General features: G+C 35.8%; 2 protein-coding genes across 14 annotated transcripts in view; both read right to left on the reverse strand.

Annotated features, from left to right (window-relative positions):
- Positions 1-12,921, reverse strand: part of LOC114888370 (rab GDP dissociation inhibitor beta-like) — a 16,778-nt gene extending 3,857 nt beyond the window's left edge. Inside the window, 2 exon segments of the mRNA XM_029210485.1 lie at positions 5,265-5,395; positions 12,885-12,921. Of these exon segments, the coding sequence (XP_029066318.1) occupies positions 5,265-5,395; positions 12,885-12,921 (168 nt within the window).
- PIBF1 (progesterone immunomodulatory binding factor 1) overlaps positions 1-25,782 on the reverse strand; it is a 212,218-nt gene that overhangs the window by 124,848 nt on the left and 61,588 nt on the right. For all 13 annotated transcript variants that reach the window (XR_003791696.1, XR_003791697.1, XR_003791695.1 and 10 more), the window contains one exon: positions 15,505-15,603. Coding sequence is in view for 9 of the 13 variants with exons in the window: in XM_029209987.1 (XP_029065820.1) it covers positions 15,505-15,603 (99 nt within the window). In the remaining 4 variants the exon portion in view is untranslated. The remainder of the gene's footprint in view (positions 1-15,504; positions 15,604-25,782) is intronic.

Genomic DNA, 25,782 nt, shown 5'->3' on the forward strand with positions numbered 1-25,782 from the left:
CACACACACACACACACACACACACACACACACACACACACACACACTCTGTGATTCAATTCATATGCATAATGACTGACCACCTATGACTCTGGATTTCTAAGAAAGCATCTTAAAAAATGTGCAGATATATAATAAAGTGTTTTCTTTCATTTACAAACACAACGTTATTGATCAGTCACCAGGAGGACATGTACTTGAGTTCTTTTTCTAGTAATACTTAGATATCTATACTGATTCTATCTACTCTCTCTGCTTGTGACCCAAAATTACACATTTCTGAGGCAGCTGGCTAGATTTAGAAAAGATCATAGTCCCCACTCATCCCCCTCCATCCACCTTTGCAAAAAAAAAGAAAAAAAAGAAAAAAAAAAGGTCTGCAAGGTGAATGGACCTGAAACCTTGATCTCACTACCACACATTCTCTCTAAGCTAATTAATAAGCCACATACTGAACTGTATCTTTGATATAACTTTAATGTGACCCTTAAGCTGAATTCAGTGAAAGAGTGCTTATGAATTAACAACATGATTCCAGTTTGTTTAAATTTTCTGAGCTCTATTTCCTATTTCATCAATTATTTATTGATCAGGAAGTGTAGTAAACAGTTCATTATAGTAACTGTTGGCACCCCCCTTTATCTAGGAATTTTATCTAGAAACTATCCCTACCCTCAAACCATGTTTTAAATGATCCCTGGCAACAGTGAGCAGTCTGGGTGTGGGCTGTAAGTGGGACAATCAGCACTTTCCCTGTGGCAAATTCGACGCATAAATGCTCTGGAGCATTTCGTTGTGCATATATAGTCATGACAAAGGGAGTCTCAAGATCCTGAATTATTAAAACAAATTTTGATAAATATTTATTGCAGAAGAGTTTTAGATCCTATGTTATTTTTCATTTTTTCATCTTAATACATCCAGAGTCACTTATTATTGTGAAAAGAATATAGTTTTTGACCCAAACTGTATTTCTTTTCTTATATAATAGTGAGTTCATCACATTTACAACTGTTGTCAGAAAAGACACAATTGGTCGTCTGCTGTCTTAAGAATTTATATTTTCTGTGTTTTGCTTCTTTGTTGTTTGCTTTGTTATCTATCTTTTGTTATAAGGTCTGTGCTTTCTTTTTTCTTCCCTCTCCTCTGGCAATATACACAGGATATCATCTGTTTACAGTTTAATTAATGTTTTGTTTCCTGACTAATATGTTTAAATAGATATTTCTTGATAAAACCACTAATTCTTATGAAGTTTGAGGAAATTATAATTATACAATATTAAGTATATTATATACACACTATTTCCTCTTACCATCAATTCTCTAATTTTAGTTGCAAGTTGCTATTTTTGCCTCTACTTATGTTAAATTATTATTTTTATGTTGTAATTTCCCCATAACAATTATGATTACAATGTGTTTTGAAAGCAGAATGACAATAGTTACTAAGATTTAATTTTACATTAAATATTCACTGCCAGTTCTTTTATACCTTGACATCTCAATTCATGAGTTCTTTTTTTTTTCTTTTTAATGAGTTCTTTGATTCTTTGGTTAGTGAGGTTACCATTCCAAGTAGGTTTTTCAGGAATGCCACGTGGGTAAGAGGCTTCCTGAGTCCTCACATGACTAGTGAGTTTTCATCACTCAGGAGGCAAAAAATGTCACCCCTCACATAGTCTCACTTACCTGAATCACACTCTTGTTTTATTTCTCTCAAATAATTGTTACTTTCTAAAATTATCTTCTTTATTTTGTTGTTTATTTATATGTGTTGATTTACATCATAGGAACGTAAATTCCACTGAGACAGAGACCACTGTTAAACCTTCAATCCCAGTGTTAAAGTGCTTGTTTAAAGCAGGTTGTTCATAAATACTGCTAAATGAATAAATAAAGTATAAAGTTATGGAGGAGAAACTTAAGCTCAACCTGCAATTTTTCCTTAGCAAATGACTTACTTATCCAGCCCAGATGCTTCTAATAATGTTCCTTTAATGTTCATATTCAATAACTTCAATTGGATTTAATACATTGCTATTTCCCATCCTCTTCACACCACCCAGAATGTGGTGAGTTCTGATAAATTTCAGAAAGAATTTTCTTTTATTGTATCTCTAAATATTTTTTTCCTCTTTCATTTTGTTTTCTTCCATTGACACACTAATTTTCTGAATGTGGATATGTGTTGTCTCTTCTCCATGTCTAATACCTCCTCTCTAACCATTTGCATCACTTCTTTGTTGCTTTTTCTTTTTTTTGATTTGTTTCTGCTTTATAAACCCCCCCTTAATTCAGTTTTCTGGATCTCCCTACCCCCCCCTTTTTCTCTTTAATTCCTTTGTAAGTTTTGTATGTCATTTTTCTATGTAATCTTTTTCTTTAACTTTGCCAGTCACCTTCCATCTTATTCTTTTGCAAAGTCTTTGGTTTCAAAGAGTTCTGTGCTTTCTTAAATTCTTTTAGTTGTGAATAGGTTATAATCTATAAAATCTTTCTAGATTCCTAGCATAGATCTTTTAAAATGTTCTCTTTATCTTCTGCAGCTTTTATAGGACTCCTGCTGTCTCCTTCCACTTAAAAAAATATTTACATATATCTCATACTTGTCTTCCCTGAACCGCCCCCCACCCCATCACTTAATAAACTTTGAATGAAGGCAGTTCTAGCCAAGACTTCATTTTGCCTCTTTCCTGTTTAACAAAACATTGTTTGGATTGTTCCATTATCCAATGAACTGGAGGACTAGGAAAATATTATCTGGTCAGCAATTTCCTTGCTTAAAGGTGGGGAGAAAGCTGAGGTTCCAAGTCTGGAAGCTTATGTTTGTATTTTCTCCAAACACTTTTACCCATGGTCAAGTTTATGGGATTGGAAGTTTATAGTTCTAGTCTTGTCTCTCATATTTTGTATTTATTTCTCTCTTTCTGGGAGAGTTAGTCATATTGGTAAAAAGTCAGTTTAGACTACAAATTTCATCATAACCCCTCAGATTTTACATAACCCCCATTCAACCTATGGAACAGCAAGCATTCTCTGCAATTTATCTGTTTTACATCTATTTGGTTTGCTTTAATACAAACCCCATCACTCTTGGTTGAGAATCTAAATCACACCAAAGGAAAAAAGATACAGCACAACTAAACAGGCTCTCCTCTAGCCTGGCATTCCTGCAGATATGTGATGGAGAAAGAGGTTGAAATTTCCAGCTTTTACCCCTTCACTTTAGGGCTAAGCTGTCTAATATAATAAGAGCCTGAAGTCACAAGTAGCTATTTAAGTTTAAGTTAATTAAAATAAAACATATTCAGTTTCTCAGCTACACTAGCTAAACTTCAAGTGCCCAACGTGCCTGGTGGCTACTGTATGGGATAGGGCAGATAAAGAATATCTCCATTATTACAGAAAGTTCTACTGCAGAGTTCCAGGAGCTGCACAGAATTTCCTCTGTATACTATCCACCTCACTGTACTCTACCTGCTAAATTGTAGAGTGTTCTGGTTACACGGTTTCTGACCAAAATTCTTTGAAATTTATGACACCATATTGAGGCTTCCCTTAGTTTCCAATGGAGATGAGAGTATCTTCTTCATTTTATTTTCATCCATATAATATTCAAACAGAGAAAATCCTAAAAATGCTCTTACAAAATCTTCATTTTTGGAAGTCCTCCATCAACTTAACATTTCAGAGTTCCCTTAAAAACAAATGTTTCTTTAAATCATAGGTCAGAGTTTCCTAGCCTATGATTTTATGCAATACTGGCTAACTTATAGTTACTTCCCTGTTAATCACTGAGAACGGAAAGAGGGATATCAAAATGGGGTACGTGACAGGTACAAGGTGCACAATTCACTAAATTTATTTACTGAATGAAAGTCTGTCTAAAGTGTGAAATTTGAAGAGAATTACGCACTGGGCTCACTGAGAAATCTAGGTTTAACCAATATGATTTAACCAATGGCAGGTTAAGAATTAAGTAAAAAGCCTGTAAACATTTCATCAGTAATGTCCCTCTAGGTTGATCTACTAATCAACATTCTTTGAAACTGATATTTAAACTGCTTTCAATTCATCACTTATTTACAGTGTTATTAATTTCACAATTCCCATGTCTCTACAAAGATAACCTTAATAAAATGTTTTGCTGAAATTGAGATACCTTCTATCACTGGCACTCTTCTCTAGAAATTCTAGTAAATACCTCAAAAAAAAAAAAAAGAAGTAAAAGTAGTTTGTCAAGACTTAATAGTTAACTAATGGTGACTTCTGGTTTTCACCATTTCGATTTCTAAATGCTCACTATCTGTTTAATGATCTGTTTCAGAATGTTCATAGTGGGCTACATTCAAGTTTACTGATGTATATAGTTCTAGAATCTTTCCTCTTCAGTGTTTCAGAGCATAGGGACATTTGTTTATTTCCTGTCTTCTGGCCTTGGTCTGATAACAATGTTTTAATAAGATAACCAACAGTTGCTCAAGTTCTTTCAAATCTTAGCGTACTTAGGGCATTAGCCTTCAAGAAGAAGCTTACATCTTCTTTGAGATTACTGGTTAAGGCACCAAGAAGGGCACAGTGATAGATAGTAATAGCTAGCATTTCTTTAGAACTTATAGCTTACAAGTGTTTTCAAAAGCTTTTGTCGTGTTTCTCAAACACATATTCGATGAATGGATAGTTTAGGATTATTTGCGGGGGTTTGTAGGAAGTACACTAGATACTAGGAGTAGAGGGAGGCAAAAAAATATGTCTTCCAAAAAAAAAATCTCTCCAGGTGACTGAAATTCATCTAGATTTGGGAACCACTGATACAGTAAAATGAAGACGAGTCCTGGGCACTCTTTTCAGCACTTGAACTGCCTTCATAATGGAAAGTTGTGAGTCAAAATGAACATGGTAAGCTCTAATCAACTGAAATTGATATTTATTGAGAATTACTTACATCAAAGACACTGAGTAGAAGCCTTACCTTACTAGAGAAGCAAAAATGGGGAAGAGAAAATCTCTGACTTCAAAAAAACCCCCAATACTTCAGAGGAAAGACTTGTAAACAAACACACAATTATAATATAATGCTAGAAAACAGAGAGAAGAGACTTCAGCATTTCTGACAGGAAGTTAAGGTATGCATAGAAGACATGATCATGGATTTCATTCTTACCAAATGAATGGGTATCTACCTAGTAGATGAATGGTAAGATATATGAGCAAGGGAAGAGAAAAGGTCATTCCTAGCAAAGAACCCATATAAACACTTACAGAACGTGAAGAGATCCGTTTGTCTTGAGTAAATGGGGGAGAATCAAAAGAAATATCTGCAACTGGGAAGACAGGCCAGAAGTCTGTGAATGACCCTGAGCTAAGCTGTGTGCTGTATGGACGCCATTCTGCTGAATGACATAATTAGGGTTCTGAGTTTTAGAACAATTACCCTGGAAGAATAAGTGATGAAAATAGGACTAAACTGAAAGCGGTGAGATAGTTCAGAGACTATTATAAATAGTTCAGGCAAGAGAAAAGAAAGACTTGACTAAAGCAGTGGCACCTGGGATTAAGAGGCGGGAAAAGATTAGATATATTTAGGAATTAGAAAAAACATGATATTTGTTTAGTTTAAGTGTTCAGAGAGGCCTTTCTGGACTATCCTATCATGATATACCCTGCTGGAGCCATTATTCCTCCTCACACAATCTAGTTCATAGCAATCATCAAAACACATAATTGTAACAATTATGAATCTGTTTGCTTATTTTCCATTTACCTCAATTGACTCTCAGCAGGGGCAACCTCCCATTTATTGATTTATTTATGTACATCAACATCTAGCACAGCAAATGGCACATGGCAGTTATCAATAAACAACCTGTTGGTTGAATAAATAGGAAGGAGAGTGAGGAAAAAAAAGTAGTTGTGAACCACCAGCTTTCTTGTTCAAGTGTCTGGGCAAATGATGATGTTAGGATGCAAAACTATGGCAGGAAGAAAAGGTCTGAGCAAGAGGATTAAGCGAGGGGGAAAGATGGAGCAACGAATTGAGAGGTTATCATACACAATTACAGCACAACCCCAGTCAAGAAGTAACGAGAAGCTGACCCAGGATGACTGCCAGCAGGAGTGCAGAGGATTTTAGAGATACTATAGGGGGAGAAGCTATGAAATTTGACAAACCTACACACAGGAGCAAGGGGAAAGGATTATTATTCTGAAAGTTCAAACAGAAATGACTTAAAAATGGCAGTATAGTTTACTGACTTGAAGTCAGCTGAACCCACATTCTGTCTTGGGAAGGGTGCATGTGAGAGGAAGCTGAGTTTGTTTCACAAATACTGAATTTAAAGTCCCAGAAAAACACTGAGATAAAAATGTCAGTCACGTAGCTGGAAATACAAGTTTACAAAACACAAGGAAAGGTATGGTTTGAGTTTAAAAACACTGTTGATCATTCCCTAAAGTGACAGTTAAAGCTGAGTAGGAGAGATCCCAGAAGGAAGAGACATATATGTGTATATGATCCAACATAAAAAGAATCAAATGTCATGAAAACAAAATAGAAAAGAAAAACTGAAGAACTGTTTCAGATTAAAAGAGACTGAAGAGGTGTGATAACAAAAAGCAGAGCATAATTCTGGACGGGATGCTGTTCCAGAAAAAAAATTGTTATAAAAAGATATCATTCGGACAACTGACAAAAATGGATAAAAGTATTATTATCAATGTTGTCCTGAATTTGATAAGTGTACTGTGGTTATATAAGAGAATATTCTTATTCCTAGAAAATAAACCTTGAAGAGGCAAGAGTATATGATGCATTCAGTCTACTAAACTATTCAGAGAAAAAATAATGTGTGGGGTGAGGGGAGAGAAAGAGGGGGTGAGGGGAGAGAAAGAGAGAGAGAATAAAAATGATAAAACAAATGTAGCAAAATGTTAAAAAGGGGTGAATTTAGATAAAAGATATAAAGGAATTCTTTGCATCATTCTCGTAGCTTTTGTGTACACATGAAATTTGAAATAAGAAGTTAAAAAAGAGTAAGGACCAAGATAGAATGCTGGAGCACAGCTTTGACTTTATAAGATCAACAGTCAATTGATCTCCTGAGAGTGACGGCCATTGAGAGTTATTCAGGATTGAGGAGAGAAGAGGTTTAAATCGGTAGGTATGAAAACAGCCTTCTCTACATCAATTGTTCCACCTAAACAACAAAATATGCTGATAACTCTAGTCTATTACTGTATAAAGATGTTCTATCCCATGGACTTGCAGGCTAACAATATTGGCATCCATCATTAATTCTCCTGATATAGAGTAAATATTCTTTTTGGCCACAGAAGCCACCAGTCCTTCTTTGAGAAAAAAAGACTGACAGAAAAGAATATCTAATTGCTTCGTGTATGTGTGTATTTTGACTCGCTGCACAAAAATATTCAAGATACATTCTTTTGCAAAAAATTTATTTTCCAAGTTTCATGAGGTTTTTCTTTCCCATCTGGAAAATAATGGGAATATTAGAGACTTAAGTTTATATTATGTTTGAGAACATGAATGCAGAATGGTTCAATTATAAATACAACACACATCTCTGAATTTATTCATAATTAAATAAGATGTGGCAAAAAAAAAAAAGATACATTCTTTTGAAGTGGAGGAGAATAGGTGTATTACTTCAGAACTAGCAGTGCCATTTAAGCCCAATTATAAGCAACAAATTATCCATGAATGGTTAAAGGACACCCTGGGCCATTGTTTCTGGTGGGGCAAGGAATGTCAGATCAGACCAATACCTAATAAAGAAAAAGGAAGATAGATGAGAGGTGGATAAAACAAAATCCATACATTGTGATCCGAATATGGGTGCTTCCTATCGGTTCCTTTCAAAGGTTTGTGTCTAGACTGAGAAGGAACAGATATTTTTCACCTCAGCAATAAATTTCTTAATGCTTTCATGTACACTACATTATGTACTACTATTTCCAAAGCCTTTATTAGGAAAGGAATAGAGTCAATTGTGGTAACTTAGGATGTAATGAGACCAGCTTGAGATATCCTATATAAGTGGACAAATATATGCCAGATGGAACAGCAGCTTAAAAGCCAAGAGAAATTTGAGAACATGGGGCTAGACTATTTCAATACAAATGAAACAAACCAATAGGCAAATAGAACATTTTAAAGAATAAGAGAAATCAAGTAACAAAAGATAATTTTATAAACTCTGAAAAATCATTAGAGTAGCTTATAATTAGAGTATTTTGCAAATTTTCAAAGAAAAAAATCAAATACTAAAAATTATTTAAGAAGCACGAATTTATGGTATATTTTTTCTTTCATAAAGAGGTATGTCAAAAGAATAACTTAATATAGGATTGAGAATCAAGAATTTCTGCATTCAAGTAACAATTATGATGTGAATTACTTTATGTAATCATGAAAACTAAGAATAATATGAATAAAATTATCACAGAATTTATTAAGTAAACAAAGTTTAAGTACAGTACTATAGCTTTTATTTCAAATCTCAACATCCTTTATCCCATTAAGTTTATATTGAAAATGACACAAACATTTACTTGCCTGCTGAAGAAGCAAGGCAAGATTAAAAAAGCAGATAAACAAAGATAAAACAGTATAAGAATATGATAAAAGGTAGAATAAAAGCATGTCAGAACTGTTCTACTCTTGGGGATAAAGCACTGAATGGAAATTTAGGACAGCTGGCTGCTATATCAAGCTTTAAACTAGCCCAGTATAACATAAAACTCAATCTACTCACTAGATCTATTCCCCCTTACTTTGGTCTTCTAAGAGAAAAAATGAGGACAAAATTCTATTATTAACAGAGAAGTTGTAGGGATTGAAAACATAATTTAAATAATTATGAAAGCATAATTTAAGTAATATTCATTTAAAAATACTTAACAAACTGAAAAAACTATTCCGAATACATCAAACCATAGTTTTAAAAAAAATTAAAACAACTATAACTGAAAAAAAAAGCTATTAAAATTAATTCTGGATTACAAGCTAAAACTTTAGATTCAAACATAGGTCTCTTCTGTAGGATCCCACAGATGTAACAGTGTATTCAAATTTATTCTAGTCACCCTGATTGAGTTTAAAAATTTCCCGTTTGTGGCAGAAAGAATCCTCAGAGTGCTTACAGAGATTCAAAGCAACAGAATAAGAGGTAATAACTGTTCCTGTTCATGAAAGCTGGGTATTTGTTACTTACTATTAAATGAATTGTTGGACTTGAATTGGGACATACACAGGTCTTTTATATGCCTGAGAAAAGTCCATTTTTTTGTAGAAAATTAAAGTCCTTCAGCAAAAAGCCTTTTTCATTCAAGTTTGAAAGCGGCATACTACTTCCTTACATTTCTCTTTATAATAACACAGGTTGTTTGATCATTAAATGAAGCATTTGATAAAGTAAAACTTTCAACAAAATGAAAAAGTTGAGATTAGTTATACCTGACTAGAAAATTGTGTATAGACATGTCTTGGACTTTACTTAAGCATGATTCACAGAAATCACAATGCATGTAAAGATTGAAATACATCTGTTTATTCTGATTTTGACACAAAGGAAACCAGAATCACACACCTGAGTATTAAAAACTCAACCTCTGAAAAATAAAATAATACTTTTCCTTGGGTTTCAGTATATACAAAAAATATACATGATATGCCCAAAATATTCTTAGGCAATCTATACCCAAAAAAAATTCAGTGGAGGGACTTCCCTGGTGGTCCAGTGGCTAGGACTCTGCACTCCCAATGCCATGGGCCTGGGTTCGATCCCTGGTTGGGGAACTAGATCCCACATGCTGCAACTAAAGACCCCACATGCCGCAACTAAAGATTCCGCATGCTGCAACTAAAAGGTCCCATGTGCCGCAACTAAGACCCGATGCAGCCAAATAAATAAATAAGTATTTTTTTAAAAATCCAGTGGATATTTAATAAATATATAGTGTCTTTTTCAAATAATAGTCCTAAATACTAGGTTTTTATTTTGAAACAAACAAAAAACAGGAAAAGTGAACTGCAGAGATTAAAAAAAATACACTCAAAAACAGCTTGGGTTCACCATTCCCTTTACATGGTAACTTAACCAGTGTATCAACTCTTTTGAGCTGTTGTTACATTACAGATAATTTCAGAATCAAAAGGGACTTTAGACTCATCAAGCTACCCACTTGATACTTCGATGCTTACAAACACAACCCTACTGAATGCCTGGCCAGCTGATGCCTGCACACTTCTAATGATGAAGAATATACTTGATGTCAAGGCATTTTGAAAGTCCCTATTAGAAAGTTTATCTTTACCCTTTTTTGTAATGTTTACTCAGTGGTCCCAATTCTACTACTTTAGGCCTGACCATGTGAGAAAAATACACTTTAAATATCTGTAGACAGTTATAATCTGACACTGTAGGACATTTTCTAATCTTTTGAATATGTTTGGTCATTTTCCTCTTAAGACCTTTGGTTTAGAGCTTGGGTGCCCAGACCCAGCATGATTCTATAAATAAGATAATCACCAATCACATTCTAGATATAACTTCTATTACTGTAGAATAGTATCTCCATATTAAAATCTTCCAAGCCTATACAGACATACCTCCTTTTATTGTGCTTTTGCTTTACTGAACTTCGCACATGCTGCATTTTTTACAAATTGAAGGTTTGTGGCATCAAGCAAGTCTATCAGTGCCATTTTCCCAACATTTGCTCACTTAGTATCTGTGTCATATTTTGGTAATTCTCACAATATTTCAAACTTCTTCATTATTATTATTATTATGGTGATCTGGGATCAGTGATTTTTGATGTTACTAATGTAATGGTTTGGGGGCGCCATGAACCATGCCTATATAAGATAGCAAACTATTTATAATGTTCTCTGAACTATCTTCCTGTTATCAGTTTAGTATTACTTTCATTCCTCATTCTTCTGGGGTAATTGTTCTAAAACTGAGAACTCTGATAATGTCATTCAACAGAATGGCATCCAGACTGCATAGCTTAGCATTTAAGGTCATGTACAGATTCCCTGCCTATCTTCCCAGGCTCTCTCCCTCTCCTTGGGCCTCCCTATTCCCTGAGACACAACAATACTGAAATTAGGCCAATCGGTACGCCTACAATGGCCTCCAAAGTGTTTAAGTGAAAGGAAGTGTCACACATTTCTCATTTTAAATCAAAAGCTAGAAATGATTAAGCTTAGCGAGGAAGGCATGTTGAAAGTCAATATAGCCTGAAAGCTAGGCCTCTTGTGCTTAACAGTTAGCCAAGTTGTGGATGCAAAGGAAAAGTTCTTGAAGGAAATTAAAAGTGCTACTCCAGTGAACACAGGAATGAAGAAAGCAAAACAGCCTTACTGCTGATATGAAGCAAGTTTTAGTGGTCTGGATAGAAGACCAAACCAGCCACAACGCTCCCTGAAGCCAGGCCTAATCCAGAGAAAGGCCCTAAGTCTCTTCAATTTTTTGAAAGCTAAGAGAGGTAAGGAAGCTGCAGAAGAAAAGTTTGAACCTTGAAGAGGCTGGTTCATGGGGTCATGAAATTTAAGGAAAGAAGTCATCTCCATAACATAAAACTTAAACACAAGGTGAAGCAGCAAGTGATGATGTAGAAGCTGTAACAAGTTATCCACAAGATCTAGCTAAGATAATTAATGAAGATGCCTACAATAAACAAATTACCAATGTAGATGGAACAGCCTTCTATTGGAAGAAGATGCCATCTAGGGCTTTCATAGCTAGAGAGGAGAAGTCAATGCCTGGTTTCAAATCTTCAAAGGACAGTCTGACTCTCTTGTTAGGGGCTAATGAAGCTGGTAACTTTAAGTTGATGCCAATGTTCATTTACCATTCTGAAAATCCTAGGGCCCTAAGAATTGTGCTAAATCTACTCTACTTGTGTTCTATAAGTGGAACAACAAAGCCTGGATGACAGCACATCTGTTTACAACATGGTTTTACTGAATACTTTAAGCCCACTGTTGAGACCTACTGCTCAAAAAACAAAAAAGATTCCTTTCAAAATATTACTGCTCAATGACAATGTGTTTAGTTAACCAACAGCTCTGAGGATAGATGTACAATGAGATGAATGTTGTTTTCATGCCTGCTAACACATCGATTCTGCAGCCCATGGATCAAGGAGTAATTTCGACTTTCAAGTCTTATTATTTAAGAAATATCTTTAATTTTTTCATATGAACCATAGATTTGATACATTTGGTTAAAAAAAATCCTGCTGTAAGATGAATAATGTTTGAGGATCTAATGTATAACACAGTGACAACAGTTGATAACACTGTAGCGTATAACTGAAATTTGTTATGAGAGACCTTAAATCCATAAATGTTCCCACCAAAAAAAAAAAAAAAAAAAGGTAAATATGTGAGGTGGTGGATGTGTCAATTAACTCCATGGGGGGAGAACCCTTTCACAATGTATGTGTATATCAAATCATCACATTGTACACTTTCAATACCTTACAATTTAATTTGTCAATTACACCTTAATAAAGCTGGGGAAAAAAAACCCTATGAAGATTCGAGAAGCCACCACATCAGTAAGAAGTTTAAGTATCCACTGGTCAGAGGACTGCCTGGGCTTCCCCTCCAAAATAAAGGATAAATGATTGCATCTTGCTTATCCCTCCACCAAGAAAGAAGGTCAATAATCCCTGGTTCCAGTAATGGGTACCTGAGACACATTCCTATCTCTCACAACCTATGTTGCACAGTGGGTAATAAGAATATTCCTGGAAGCCACTGATACTCAGAAATGGCTAGCAATAATTTAACTGTAAACAGAAGTGACTGCAAACCACTTAATCCAAATACATCCCTAACTCACTTACCCTTTCCAGGATTCCAAAAGGCCTTTGCTACTCCCATACCACCCAACACAAGAGAAAGTTAGAGTGTAGATTAAGCAGAAAAAAATCTTGCTGGTATTTTTATTTGGATGCCATTAAATGTACAGTTAACTTAATAGTGAGCAAGATAAAATAAAATTCGTTCTCTATCTACACCATACCCCAAAATGAACTCTGGACGGATGAAAGGTATTAACATGAAAAATATAACTATAGAAATTAATGTGGAAGAGTAAACGTACAAGAGTAGGCACAAGCATAGCCACAGCAATTCTGAAAAAGAATCTTAGAGTCAGCTGGTCAAGTTTCACTAAAAGTCTTTTGAAATTATTGACATGAATTGTAATAAGTTTATAGAGTAATTAAGGAAAAATTAAATTGTGGGGATATCTAGAATCCTACTTTTTTGAAATCATCTAGCAACATTATAACCCTAAGCATGGGGATTTTCCCCTTTACTTTAATATTGTAGCTCAAAAAACAGATAAGTACATTTAGCTGTTTTAGGCATTTTATTAAAGCCCAAGCTTATTTTGAGTTTTAGATTCCAGACATTATTCTCATTTTTTCAATAAATCCTTGGTCCTATAATGTGCTTTAAAGTTCTGAGCACTAACACTATTTGCTGCTCATAGGTTATTTCTAGTGTGTCTAGAAACATTTTCTTTTTTTCCCTTCTTTGTCCTGATTTTAAAACTGTCCTAATTTTTTAAGGTTGGATGAAAATTAGGCTCCAAATAAGGAAAGTTTTACTATCACTTCAAGGAATTAAGAGCAAAAATTCCATTAGTTAAAGCAGAATTAACTCAGCAAATTTTTCTATAATACCAATAATTTCTATAGAACTACTATGTGCAAGACACTGTTCTAATGTGCTTTACAAACATTAAATGACTGAATTCTCTGTAATTCAGAAGATATTAAAGTATCACATGGCTTTCAGGATAAATACCCAGTTGCTAGTGTGTGAACAAGTAGGATAAGAAGGATTTTAGATTCAGACTGTAGGACATTACAGAGCTTAGTATAAGCAGCCAATTTTAAGGTCACATTTACTATTCTTCTCTCTCCAAACTCACAACCACATACCAAGTTAGCAAGTTATGAAATTTTGCGTGAATATAAGTTCTGGTTTACTTATTTTTTCTTTTAAAGCTTGTTAGTTGGTTCATAAATATTATTCTAGAGCCATTACTAAATATATCACATTCAAAAACAACAACAAGGAGCTAAGTAAATCTTTAGTGGACATGATATAGATTTATAAACAGAAGGATTATACATAATAAAAGACAATTTTAAGATAGGTTGCAACAGCATGCTAATAAAAGCAGCTGGTTTATAAATGTTTAATTTTATGTTAAGATCTTTAGAATTAGACATACTTTCACATTATAGAAAAGATTTCTTCATTATTACATTTATTAGAATTTCTCCATGAGTCAAGTTTATAAGGTTGATGTGAATTCAGAAGTATAACAATTTGGACCATTCTAAAAGATTTTGACATTCTAGAGGATTAGCAATAGTTTAATTATGTGAAAACTTGCTTGAATTATTAGTTCCATGTATTGCTTAAACCACAAATTAATCTGTAATCTTCATTTAACAATTAAAAGACCCACTGAGATTATCTTCAAAGTTTATTTTCAAAGTTTACCAGTATGTGAAAGGTACATGAAAACTTTTCTGTACTATTTTAGCAACTTTTCTGTCTGAAAGTATTTCAAAATAAAAAGTTAAAAAAAAAAAGGTAACCACTCTGTTTACTCTGCATGTAGTTGAACCACTAAAATACATTGTTTGATGAGGTAACGATATTTACTTTAATACTCATCAGTGATTTTCCTTTTAACTAGGTTATTAAATATATTTTCTATTGATTAATTAAAGACAAATTACTCTCTCTCTTCCCCTCCCTCCAACAGACATGAACCAGAAAATATAGGTTTTTGAAAAAAAAACTGGGGAGTATACAATGGTACAATCACCTTGGAGTTGTCCGGCAGGTTCTTTTAAAGTAAAACATTCATCTACTCGATGATTAGCAGTTCCATTACTAGGTATTTATCCAAGAGAAACAGAAACATATACCCACAAAGAAACTTGTATAAAAATGTTCATAGCAGCTTTATTCATGATAGCGCCAAACTGAAAACAAACTAAACGTCCATTGACAAGTGAATGAATAAACAAGCTGTGGTATATTTATGCCCAGCAACAGTAAGAAATGAACTTCTGATACAACATAAAATGGATGAAAACATATAATGTTGAGTGAAAGAAGCTAGACACAAAAGGGTACATACTGTACAATTCCATTTATTTTTAGTCCATGAAGAACAAGCTAAGCTATGGTGAGAGAAATCACAAAGTGTTTGCCTCTTGACGGGTGGTAGTTCAGACTGACCAAAGGGGTATAAGGAAACTCTTCTCTATCTTGTTTCAATATATGCAATTTTTACATATGTAAATTATTACATATAAATTACACTTCAACTGAAATGAAAATTAAACTTCTATTAAAAAATATATTCTAAAAGAAAGAGTAACAGGAACAAAAATCGAAGAGTCTTAACATTTCTATTTTCAGGATGCTTACCTGTCTAAGAGCTGATCATGTTTTTCTAGAGCATTCTTTTCAGCCATCACTGCTCGGTCCTTTTCAGCCACAGCATTATCCCTTGCTTCTCGGAGGTTTCTAAAGTGTAAATGTACACTTCAGTTATTCCGACTACACAAGTATCCATCTTTTAAAGACTCATAAATGGGCTTGCTTGGAATTGGACTAACTGATAATCTGAGGGACACCCTAAGGGTTGGTGTCCCACAGTGTATATTATACAAATGTGCCTGGCTTGGTGAGTTTCTCTAGCAGCACACAGCAGTGTAGGTACAAACATGGTCTACTCTCCAAATGTCATATTACCTTTCTCCACAATTATTCTCCACAAGGGTCGAAGGGAAGGTAGGGTAAACAGCTGTATTTATAGCAACTCATTTAATTCTTACCATAATCTAATGAGGTAGGTATAATTACCAACATATTATCCACAAGAGAGCTGACGTTTTGAGAAGTTAATAAATGCAATATAAAATGTTATAATGAGGGATATAGAGATCACAGGAATCCAAATGGAAATGAAATTTGGGACAAAAGCAGGAGAACAGCTAAACTGATAGACCCTGGGTCTCACATGGAGAGGAAGGAAAGAGAAGGGAACACAGAAGGACTGAGATTAGGAGAAAGTAAGGGACAAAGGACTTGAAGTCCTGATAAGATAACTAACAGATTAAGTGGAAGTGGCTGCACAGGCAAGATGGAAAACTAGAGATTGCTGTCGGAGAACAGTGATTCAGAGGTAGAGTAGTGTCTTCAGCCCTGGAATTTTAGTTCATAAGATGCAGGGTGTGACATTAGAGTAGCTATATGAAGGAGCTGAGATGAAGGTCAATACTCATGCAGGGCTCAAGGAAGTATGAGGTCAGACTATGAGTCATCCACTTACAGTGCTGGTGACAGCAGGAACTGAAATTGACAGAACGATACATTGAATGACAGTTAAGGGGAATGTCCAAAAGGTGGAAGGTAACAATAATGAGTAATTAGGAGTGATACAGACAGATATGGGCCCTCAAAGATCAAATCCTGTTTGTTTTTTAATCAAAGTGGAAGTTTGAATCAAGAAAAATACCAACAGTAACTCTTCTTTCAGAGAGTCACTTAATTTATTTTGAAAATCCTCTTCTCTAACAGAGTTATAACATAAATAAATTTGGAGTATAACATAAATGATTGTGCTCACTTAGTCCCTACAAATCCTTGATGTTATACTTTCTAAGCTGCTTTACAGCTGAATAAACTGAAGTTTAGAGGGCTTAAGTCCCTAGGCCCAAGTCACACAGCCGAAGTGTTAAAGCCATAATTTGAGTCCAGCTATGTCTTACTCCAATGTGAGTGTTTTTTACATCACATCAACCTATCTCCCATAAAGAACTGGATTGGATATTAGAATTTGGTTTTTATTACTGATGGAGAATGTCAGTAGGGAGCCATGAAAATCCACACAGTTTGAGTAAATCTATCTAATAACTATTAGGTAGAAATATTTAGTGGTCATACTTGCTGTGGCAGTGCTCAAAGTCATCTTTTGTACAGTGATGCTAACAACAATTTTAAAACTTAGAATATGTCAGCCAATAGAGATTCATCAGTAAAATAGCTTATGAGCCAGAAATAAAATAATTAAAAAAAACTGGAATATAGATAACTCTTATTAAAAAGAATAACTTTTGTACACTATTATCTAAGTGCAGATACATTTTAAAGTAGATATCACAAAATAGCAAGTCATTATTTTCTGATATCATCCTGACTGCAAAGACCTTCAGAAATATTCCACTATTCTCAAATTAACTGAAACATGAAATTTTTAATTTTATAGATAGAATGAAATTCTCAAAGTATATTAAACATTTATATATTTTTCATCCCTAGAGGATCTATATATTTTAGTCAGTAAACCATCCAAAATTGGTCACAACTTTCATTTCTCAAATGCTATAGCCTTATTATTCTATAAGTTATTTCAGTTGCAAAATTCCAAGTAGATACATTTACAGTACTAATTAATCATGAATGCTTAGCTGGCAGATGGCAAAGCTTCAGTCCCTAACTATATATATTTTCTTTACTGCAAAAATGGGCAACAGAAATAAAAGCAAATATGGTAATTAGACTTACCATGGTGATCATTTTGAAATGTATAGAACTATGGAATCACTATGCTGTGGAACAGGAACTAACATAGCATTGTAGGTCATTATACCTCAGAAACAAACAAACAAACTCAGAAATAAAGATCAGATCTGTGGTTACCAGAGGTGGGGATGGGGGAAGGGGGAATTGGATGAAGGGGGTCAAAAGGTACACACTTCCAGTTATAAGGTAAATAAGTACTAGGGATGTCATGCACAACATGATGAAAACAATGAACACTGTTGTATGTTACATACAAAAGGTGTTAAGAGAGTAAATCTTAAAAGTTCTCATTGTGAGGCAAAAAATTTTCTATTTCTTTAATTTTGTATCTCTGTGAGATGATGGATGTTTGCTAAACTTCTTGTGGTCATCACTTCATGATGTATGTAAGTCAAATCATTACGCTGGACGCCTGAAACTATACAGTGCTGTGTGTCAATTGTATTTCAAAACTGGAAGAGAAAGAAAAAAGAAAGAAAGGAAGGATGGAAGGAAGGGGGAAAGGAGGAAAGAAAGGAAGAAAGAAGAAAAAGAAAGAAAGAAAGAAGGGAGAGAGGGAAGAAAGAAAGGAAGAAACAGAGAAAGAAATAAAACCCAGAATAAACAAACATTAGGGCTTATGAAAGGAGGTGTCATTAGAAGATACCAGGGCTTTCACCATGCTACAATCTACACCATCCGGTTAACTATAATTAGTGCTATATTTACGCATGAACAAAATTCTATGGCCACAAAGAAGAGGAGTTGATTATTTTTAACTGGAGGAACAGATGAGTGAATGACGGGAAGACATGTAAGTTGGGGCTTGAAGGACCAATAAATAAAGGTAATTCAAAAAGAGAAAAACTGAAATGAATGGGAGAAAGTGCTAGAAGCTGAAGTTTCTACCAGTAGATCCTCTCATAGGTGCTTGCTGGTAAGATTTCCGTGTAAACTGTTGCTTTTTTTTTTTTTATATAAATGTATTTATTTGTTCATTTATTTTTGGCCGCAATGGGTCTTCGCTGAGGTGCACGGGCTTCTCATTGCAGTAGCTTCTCTTGTTGAGGAGCACGGGCTCTAGGCGTCTGGGCTTTAGTAGCTGTGGCTTGCAGGTTCTAGAGCTCAGGCTCAGTAGTTGTGGCGCATGAGCTTAGTTGCTCCGCAGCATGTGGGATCTTCCTGGACCAGGGCTCGAACCCATGTGCCCTGCACTGGCAGGCGGATTCTTAGCCACTGTGCCACTAGGGAAGTCCCTGTAAACCGTTCTTATCAGGTAACATGTCTTCCACATCCTGTCACAACCTGCATACTTCAGTAAGAAGCAACACAATTCCTTTTAACATAAAGATTAGAAATACTTCCTTTAATATTATTGACTTTTAATGTTTCAAATTAAGTTTGAGAAAGAGAAACTGAGTGATTCTTCCACTGACAATAACAGTAATAGCAAACACAGAGTACTCACCCTGTGCTAGGAACTTTGCTAGGCAGTGTACATATAATAACTCTTTTTTTTTTTTTTTTTTTTTTTTGCAGTACACGGGCCTCTCACTGTTGTGGCCTCTCCCGTTGTGGAGCACAGGCTCCGGACGCGCAGGCTCAGAGGCCATGGCTCACGGGCCCAGCAGCTCTGCGGCATGTGGGATCTTCCCGGACCAGGGCACGAACCAGTGTCGCCTGCATCGGCAGGCAGACTCTCAACCACTGCACCACCAGGGAAGCCCATATAATAACTCATTTAATCTTCATGACAACTGCAAAAAGTGTAGGTTGTATCATTATCTCCATTTTACGAAGAAGACTGAAACACAGAGAAGTTAAGTATTTGCCTACAACAGTCACGTGGCAAGTAAGCTATGGAGCCCAAATTTGAACCAAAACCATATGGTGCTAGAGTCTATGCTCTCCATCATACTAGGCTGCCTCTCTGAAGAGTCCCCTTGTTTCACAGAAATCTTCTCCTTGGGAAATTCTATCATTATGAGATTTATATTACATGATTATCTCCTAACACAAATAGATGTTAAATCAAAAACAATTCTTGGAAGAATTGTGAATATATTATACACTTGTTTGTCTGGCCCATGCTCTTTGAAACTCAGACTGGTTTGATAAAACACTAGATGGATTGATTCCTGTCACAGATAAAACCATAACTGCCATATAACTAATAAACTATCCATTTAAAAATGTTAAATGCATTAGAAAATGTAACAGAAATACAATTACAGAACAAATAGCAGGAATTCAAATGTTCTTCAAAAGACAAACTATAAAAATTGACAGCATGAACAAGCTAATGGAGCTAAAGTTTTAAAAGTCCAAACCGAGTATATAATCAAATGTAATCGTAACAGAGAAAGATGCTGGGAGTTGGTCAACATTATAACAAATGTTCACAAATTCAAATATCTAATCCCTAGAAATGCTTTTTAGAAAGCTAACATTTTGGGCTTCCCTGGTGGCGCAGTGGTTGAAGAGTCTGCCTGCCGATGCAGGGGACACGGGTTCGTGCCCTGGTCCGGGAAGATCCCACATGCCGCGGAGCGGCTAGGCCCGTGAGCCATGGCCGCTGAGCCTGTGGGTCTGGAGCTTGTGCTCCGCAACGGGAGAAGCCACAACAGTGAGAGGCCCAGGTACCGCAAAAAAAAAAAAAAAAAAAAAAAAACAAAGCTAACATTTGATTCCCAAAATTTTTCATAATTCTTTCATGTTGTTTCTTACTAACTCCATCTCCATAACACACATTGATCTCTCCCCATCCATCCTATATTTGTGTGTGTGGGGTGGATTGAGAGGAAAGATGGCAGAAAAAGGAAAAGAAACCTTATCAATCCTACGTAAAATGCAAAAGAAAAGTGAGTTTCGTAGTATTATCACTAGTGTCCAAATAATGTATTTTTTAACTTAGGCATGTCTTAGAGTGAAAGGGGTGCTATTAATAATTACGCTACAGAAATAGGCATAAACCAGAACTTTTGTGGAAAAACAACTGGGAGATATCACTTAAATTATCACATTCAAACAAGAAACTTAAAGAGTTAAGTTCTTGATGATTTCTCCAATAAAAGGATTTACTGAAAACCCCAGTACAAAACATACAATATCATCAGATTTCTGTACAGGAAGGAATATATTTTCTTCCTACTAGAAGACCAATTTCATGGTACCAATAGGTCAAATCAAAATAGATCCTTGAAAAGTGAAAGGAAAATGTGAGAAAAATGAGAAAAACTTCAGGAACCCTTAAAATTCTAACAGGAACAAATCAGAATTTGGCAATGCCAAGAGCATGTGTTAGCCTGAATAAACATCACAAATGCCTCAGAACCTGAAATTTACTAAGGATAAACAGTGAAAGAAACAGGGTCGTCAGCAGAGCTTAGCAAGCACAACTAAGCAACCCTTTCTCCTCCTTCTGCCTCCATGTAAAAATATTTTTGGTCAATAAAAGTGGACATATTTTTTCGAGTTGGAACAAAAAGGGACTTACACAGGCTGTTTATATGGCAACCTTATGTACAGGAAAAGCATCTGAATTAATCTCTTCTACCTTCAGATTCTTCTTCCCGGACAAAACATAAAACTGCCCATTTAAATTTGATTTTAAGACGGCATGACAGGGCTTCCCAGGTGGCGCAGTGGTTGAGAGTCCGCCTGCCGATGCAGGGGACACGGGTTCGTGCCCCGGTCTGGGAAGATCCCACATACCGCGGAGCGGCTGGGCCCATAAGCCATGGCCGCTGAGCCTGTGCATCTGGAGCCTGTGCTCTGCAACGGGAGAGGCCACGACAGTGAGAGGCCCGTGTACCGCAAAAAAAAAAAAAAAAAAGATGTTATGACAAAAGCCCAGGACCAGATGGCTTCACAGGCGAATTCTACCAAACACTTAGAGAAGAGCTAACACCTATCCTTCTCAAACTCTTCCAAAATATAGCAGAGGGAGGAATGCTCCCAAACGCATTCTACGAGGCCACCATCACCCTGATACCAAAACCAGACAAAGATGTCACAAAGAAAGAAAACTACAGGACAATATCACTAATGAACAAAGATGCAAAAATCCTCAACAAACTACTAGCAAACAGAATCCAACAGCACATTAAAAGGATGGATCATACACCACGATCAAGTGGGGTTTATCCCAGGAATGCAAGGATTCTTCAATATACACAAATCAATGAATGTGATACACCATATTAACAAATTGAAGGAGAAAAACCATATGATCATCTCAATCGATGCAGAGAAAGCTTTTGACAAAATTCAACACCCATTTATAATAAAAACCCTGCAGAAAGTAGGCATAGAGGGAACTTTCCTCAACATAATAAAGGCCATATATGACAAGCCCACAGCCAACATCGTCCTCAGTGGTGAAAAACTGAAACCATTTCCACTAAGATCAGGAACAAGACAGGTTGCCCACTCTCACCACTATTATTCAACATAGTTTTGGAAGTTTTAGACACAGCAATCAGAGAAGAAAAGGAAATAAAAGGAATCCAAATCGGAAAAGAAGAAGTAAAGCTGTCACTGTTTGCAGATGACATGATACTATAGAGAATCCTAAAGATGCTACCAGAAAACTACTACAGCTAATCAATGAATCTGGTAAAGTAGCTGGATACAAAATTAATGCACACAAATCTCTGGCATTCCTATACACTAATGATGAAAAATCTGAAAGTGAAATCAAGAAAACATTCCCATTTACCATTGCAACAAAAAGAATAAAATATCTAGGAATAAACCTACCTAAGGAGACAAAAGATCTGTATGCAGAAAATTATAAGACACTGATGAAAGATATTAAAGATGATACAAATAGATGGAGAGATATACCATGTTCTTGGATTGGAAGAATCAACATTGGGAAAATGACTCTACTACCCAAAGCAATCTACAGATTCAATGCAATCCCTATCAAACTACCACTGGCATTTTTCACAGAACTAGGACAAAAAATTTCACAATTTGTATGGAGACGCAAAAGACCCCGAATAGCAAAAGCAATATTGAGAAAGAAAAACGGAGCTGGAGGAATCAGGCTCCCTGACTTCAGACTATACTACAAAGCTACAGTAATCAAGACAGTATGGTATTGGAACGAAAACAGAAAGATAGATCAATGGAACAGGATAGAAAGCCCAGAGATAAACCCACGCACATATGGCCACCTTATCTTTGATAAAGGAGGCAGGAATGTACAGTGGAGAAAGGACAGCCTCTTCAATAAGTGGTGCTGGGAAAACTGGACAGGTACATGTAAAAGTATGAGATTAGAACACTCCCTAACACCATACACAAAAATAAGCTCAAAATGAATTAAAGACCTAAATGTAAGGCCAGAAACTATCAAACTCTTAGAGGAAAATATAGAAAGAACACTCTATGACATAAATCACAGCAAGATCCTTTTTGACCCACCTCCTAGAGAAATGGAAATGAAAACAAAAATAAACAAATGGGACCTAATGAAACTTCAAAGCTTTTGCACAGCAAAAGAAACCATAAACAAGACCAAAAGACAACCCTCAGAATGGGAGAAAATATTTGCAAATGAAGCAACTGACAAAGGATTAATTTCCAAAATTTACAAGCAGCTCATGCAGCTCAATAACAAAAAACAAACAACCCAATCCAAAAATGGGCAGAAGAACTAAATAGACATTTCTCCAAAAAAGATATACAGACTGCCAACAAACACATGAAAGAATGCTCAACATCATTAATCATTAGAGAAATGCAAATCAAAACTACAATGAGATATCATCTCACACCAGTCAGAATGGCCATCATCAAAAAATCTAGAAACAATAAATGCTGGAGAGGGTGTGGAGAAAAGGGAACCCTCTTGCACTGCTGGTGGGAATGTGAATTGGTTCAGCCACTATGGAGAACAGTATGGAGGTTCCTTAAAAAACTAAAAATAGAACTACCATATGACCCAGCAATCCCACTACTGGGCATATACCCTGAGAAAACCAAAATTCAAAAAGAGTCATGTGCCAAAATGTTCATTGCAGCTCTATTTACAATAGCCAGGACATGGAAGCAACCTAAGTGTCCATTGACAGATGAATGGATAAAGAAGATGTGGCACATATATACAATGGAATATTACTCAGCCATGAAAAGAAACGAAATTGAGTTATTTGTAGTGAGGTGGATGGACCTAGAGTCTGTCATACAGAGTGAAGTAAGTCAGAAAGAGAAAGACAAATACCGTATGCTAACACATATATATGGAATCTAAGAGAAAAAAAAAGGTCATGAAGAACCTAGGGGCAAGATGGGAATAAAGACACAGACCGACTAGAGAATGGACTTGAGGATATGGGGAGGAGGAAGGGTAAGCTGTGACAAAGTGAGGGAATGGCATGGACACATATACACTACCAAACGTAAAATATACACTACCAAACGTAAAATAGCTAGTGGGAAGCAGCCGCATAGCACAGGGAGATCAGCTCGGTGCTTTTTGACCACGTAGAGGGGTGGGATAGAGAGGGTGGGAGGGAGGGAGATGCAAGAGGGAAGAGATATGGGAACATATGTAAATGTATAACTGGTTCACTTTGTTATAAAGCAGAAACTAACACACCATTGTAAAGCAATTATACTCCAATAAAGATTTTTTAAAAAAAAAGATGGCATGAAATAAAAGAATTCCAAGTGGATTATCTGTTATTATATAATCAATGACTGATAATTTTTCCTTTAATTAACATAGTTGAAAAGTGAATGAATAGGACATGAAAAAAACAACAAAGTATAAATTTTATGTAACAATTTCTTGGGGGAAGTTACGCATTTTAAGAGTGGAAACTTTTTGAGATTACTGTTAAATGAAGACACTACATTTTCCTATCCTTTTACTTTAGTTGGTGCTCAAGCACATTTTTTTTTCATTTTATAGATATCAAAACATCAGCCAAAAGTAGATAAATGATTTTTTTAAATTATAAAAAAAAGGTAAGCACCAAAATACAAAACACTTTGAAATCCATTAATGTGTTAAGGTTTAACAAGTAGCTGATGGAATAAAATGTAATATATTGAAATGAAACTAGGTGACTCTGGTGGATGGTTAATTGAGGTACTACAAATGTCAGTCACCATGCTTGGTTCTGATCAAATCCATCTCATTATAAATTTTGTGCAGCTTTTCATTTCATCTAAAGCAACAGTCTGATTTCTCAAAAGTAGGAGCAATTCATTCTTCCATTCAACAAATATTTATTGAGCACTTACAACAGACCAGACAGTGGTACCTGGGAATCCAACCGTGAACAACAGAGGAAAATCCGTACTCACATGGAGATTGCATTCTAGTAGGAAAGAAACCAAATGTATGTCTGTAGGTCCTAAGTGCTCTGGAGAAAAATGAAGCAGAGAAGGGGCTGATGGGTGTGGGCTAGTAGGTGTGGGAGGAGTGGGGGGCCTTCACAATTTTAAACAGGGTGGTCAAGAAAGATGGGAGAGAGCAGGTGACATCTGAAGATGTGGAGAAAGAGAGGAGACAGGGCTGCAGGGTATCCAGAAGTGGTGGTTAAGCTGTGGGAACTGTAAATACAAAGGACCTGAGGTGGGAAACACGCCACTGTTAAAGGAACAGGAGGCAGTGTGACTGAGTAAGTGAGTAGAACAGAGTAGTAAAATGAGGGTGGGAACGCTGGGCACAGATGAGGTAGCATCACAGGCCATTTTAATCACTTAAACTTTGACAGAGTGAGATGGAGTGCCTTTTTATCTGAGCAGAGGAGTGATCCAATTTGACCTACTGTTTAACAGGAACACAGAAGGAAGCTGGGGGACCACTTAAGTGGCTCTTGCAGTAATCAGAGCAAGAGATAATGATAACTTAGACCAAGGTAGTATTTACTGATGATAAAAGATCAATCAAGAGATAATGATAACTTGGACCAAGGTAGTATTTATTGATGATAAAAGATCAATAAATTCTGAAGACACAATCAAAAGGATCTGCTAATGAATAACACATGGAATATGAAAAAGATGTTGAAGATGACCTCAAGGTTTTTGGCCTGAGCAAGAAGACTAGAGTTGTCCTTAATCGCACTGGGTCAGACTGAGGCAGAGCAAGGTTGGAGGGACAGAAGTTTGCATCTG

This window comes from Monodon monoceros, unplaced genomic scaffold (genome assembly GCF_005190385.1).
Source record: "Monodon monoceros isolate NGI ecotype Baffin Bay Population unplaced genomic scaffold, NGI_Narwhal_1 Super_Scaffold_8, whole genome shotgun sequence".
In the NCBI taxonomy this organism is placed as follows: domain Eukaryota; kingdom Metazoa; phylum Chordata; class Mammalia; order Artiodactyla; family Monodontidae; genus Monodon; species Monodon monoceros.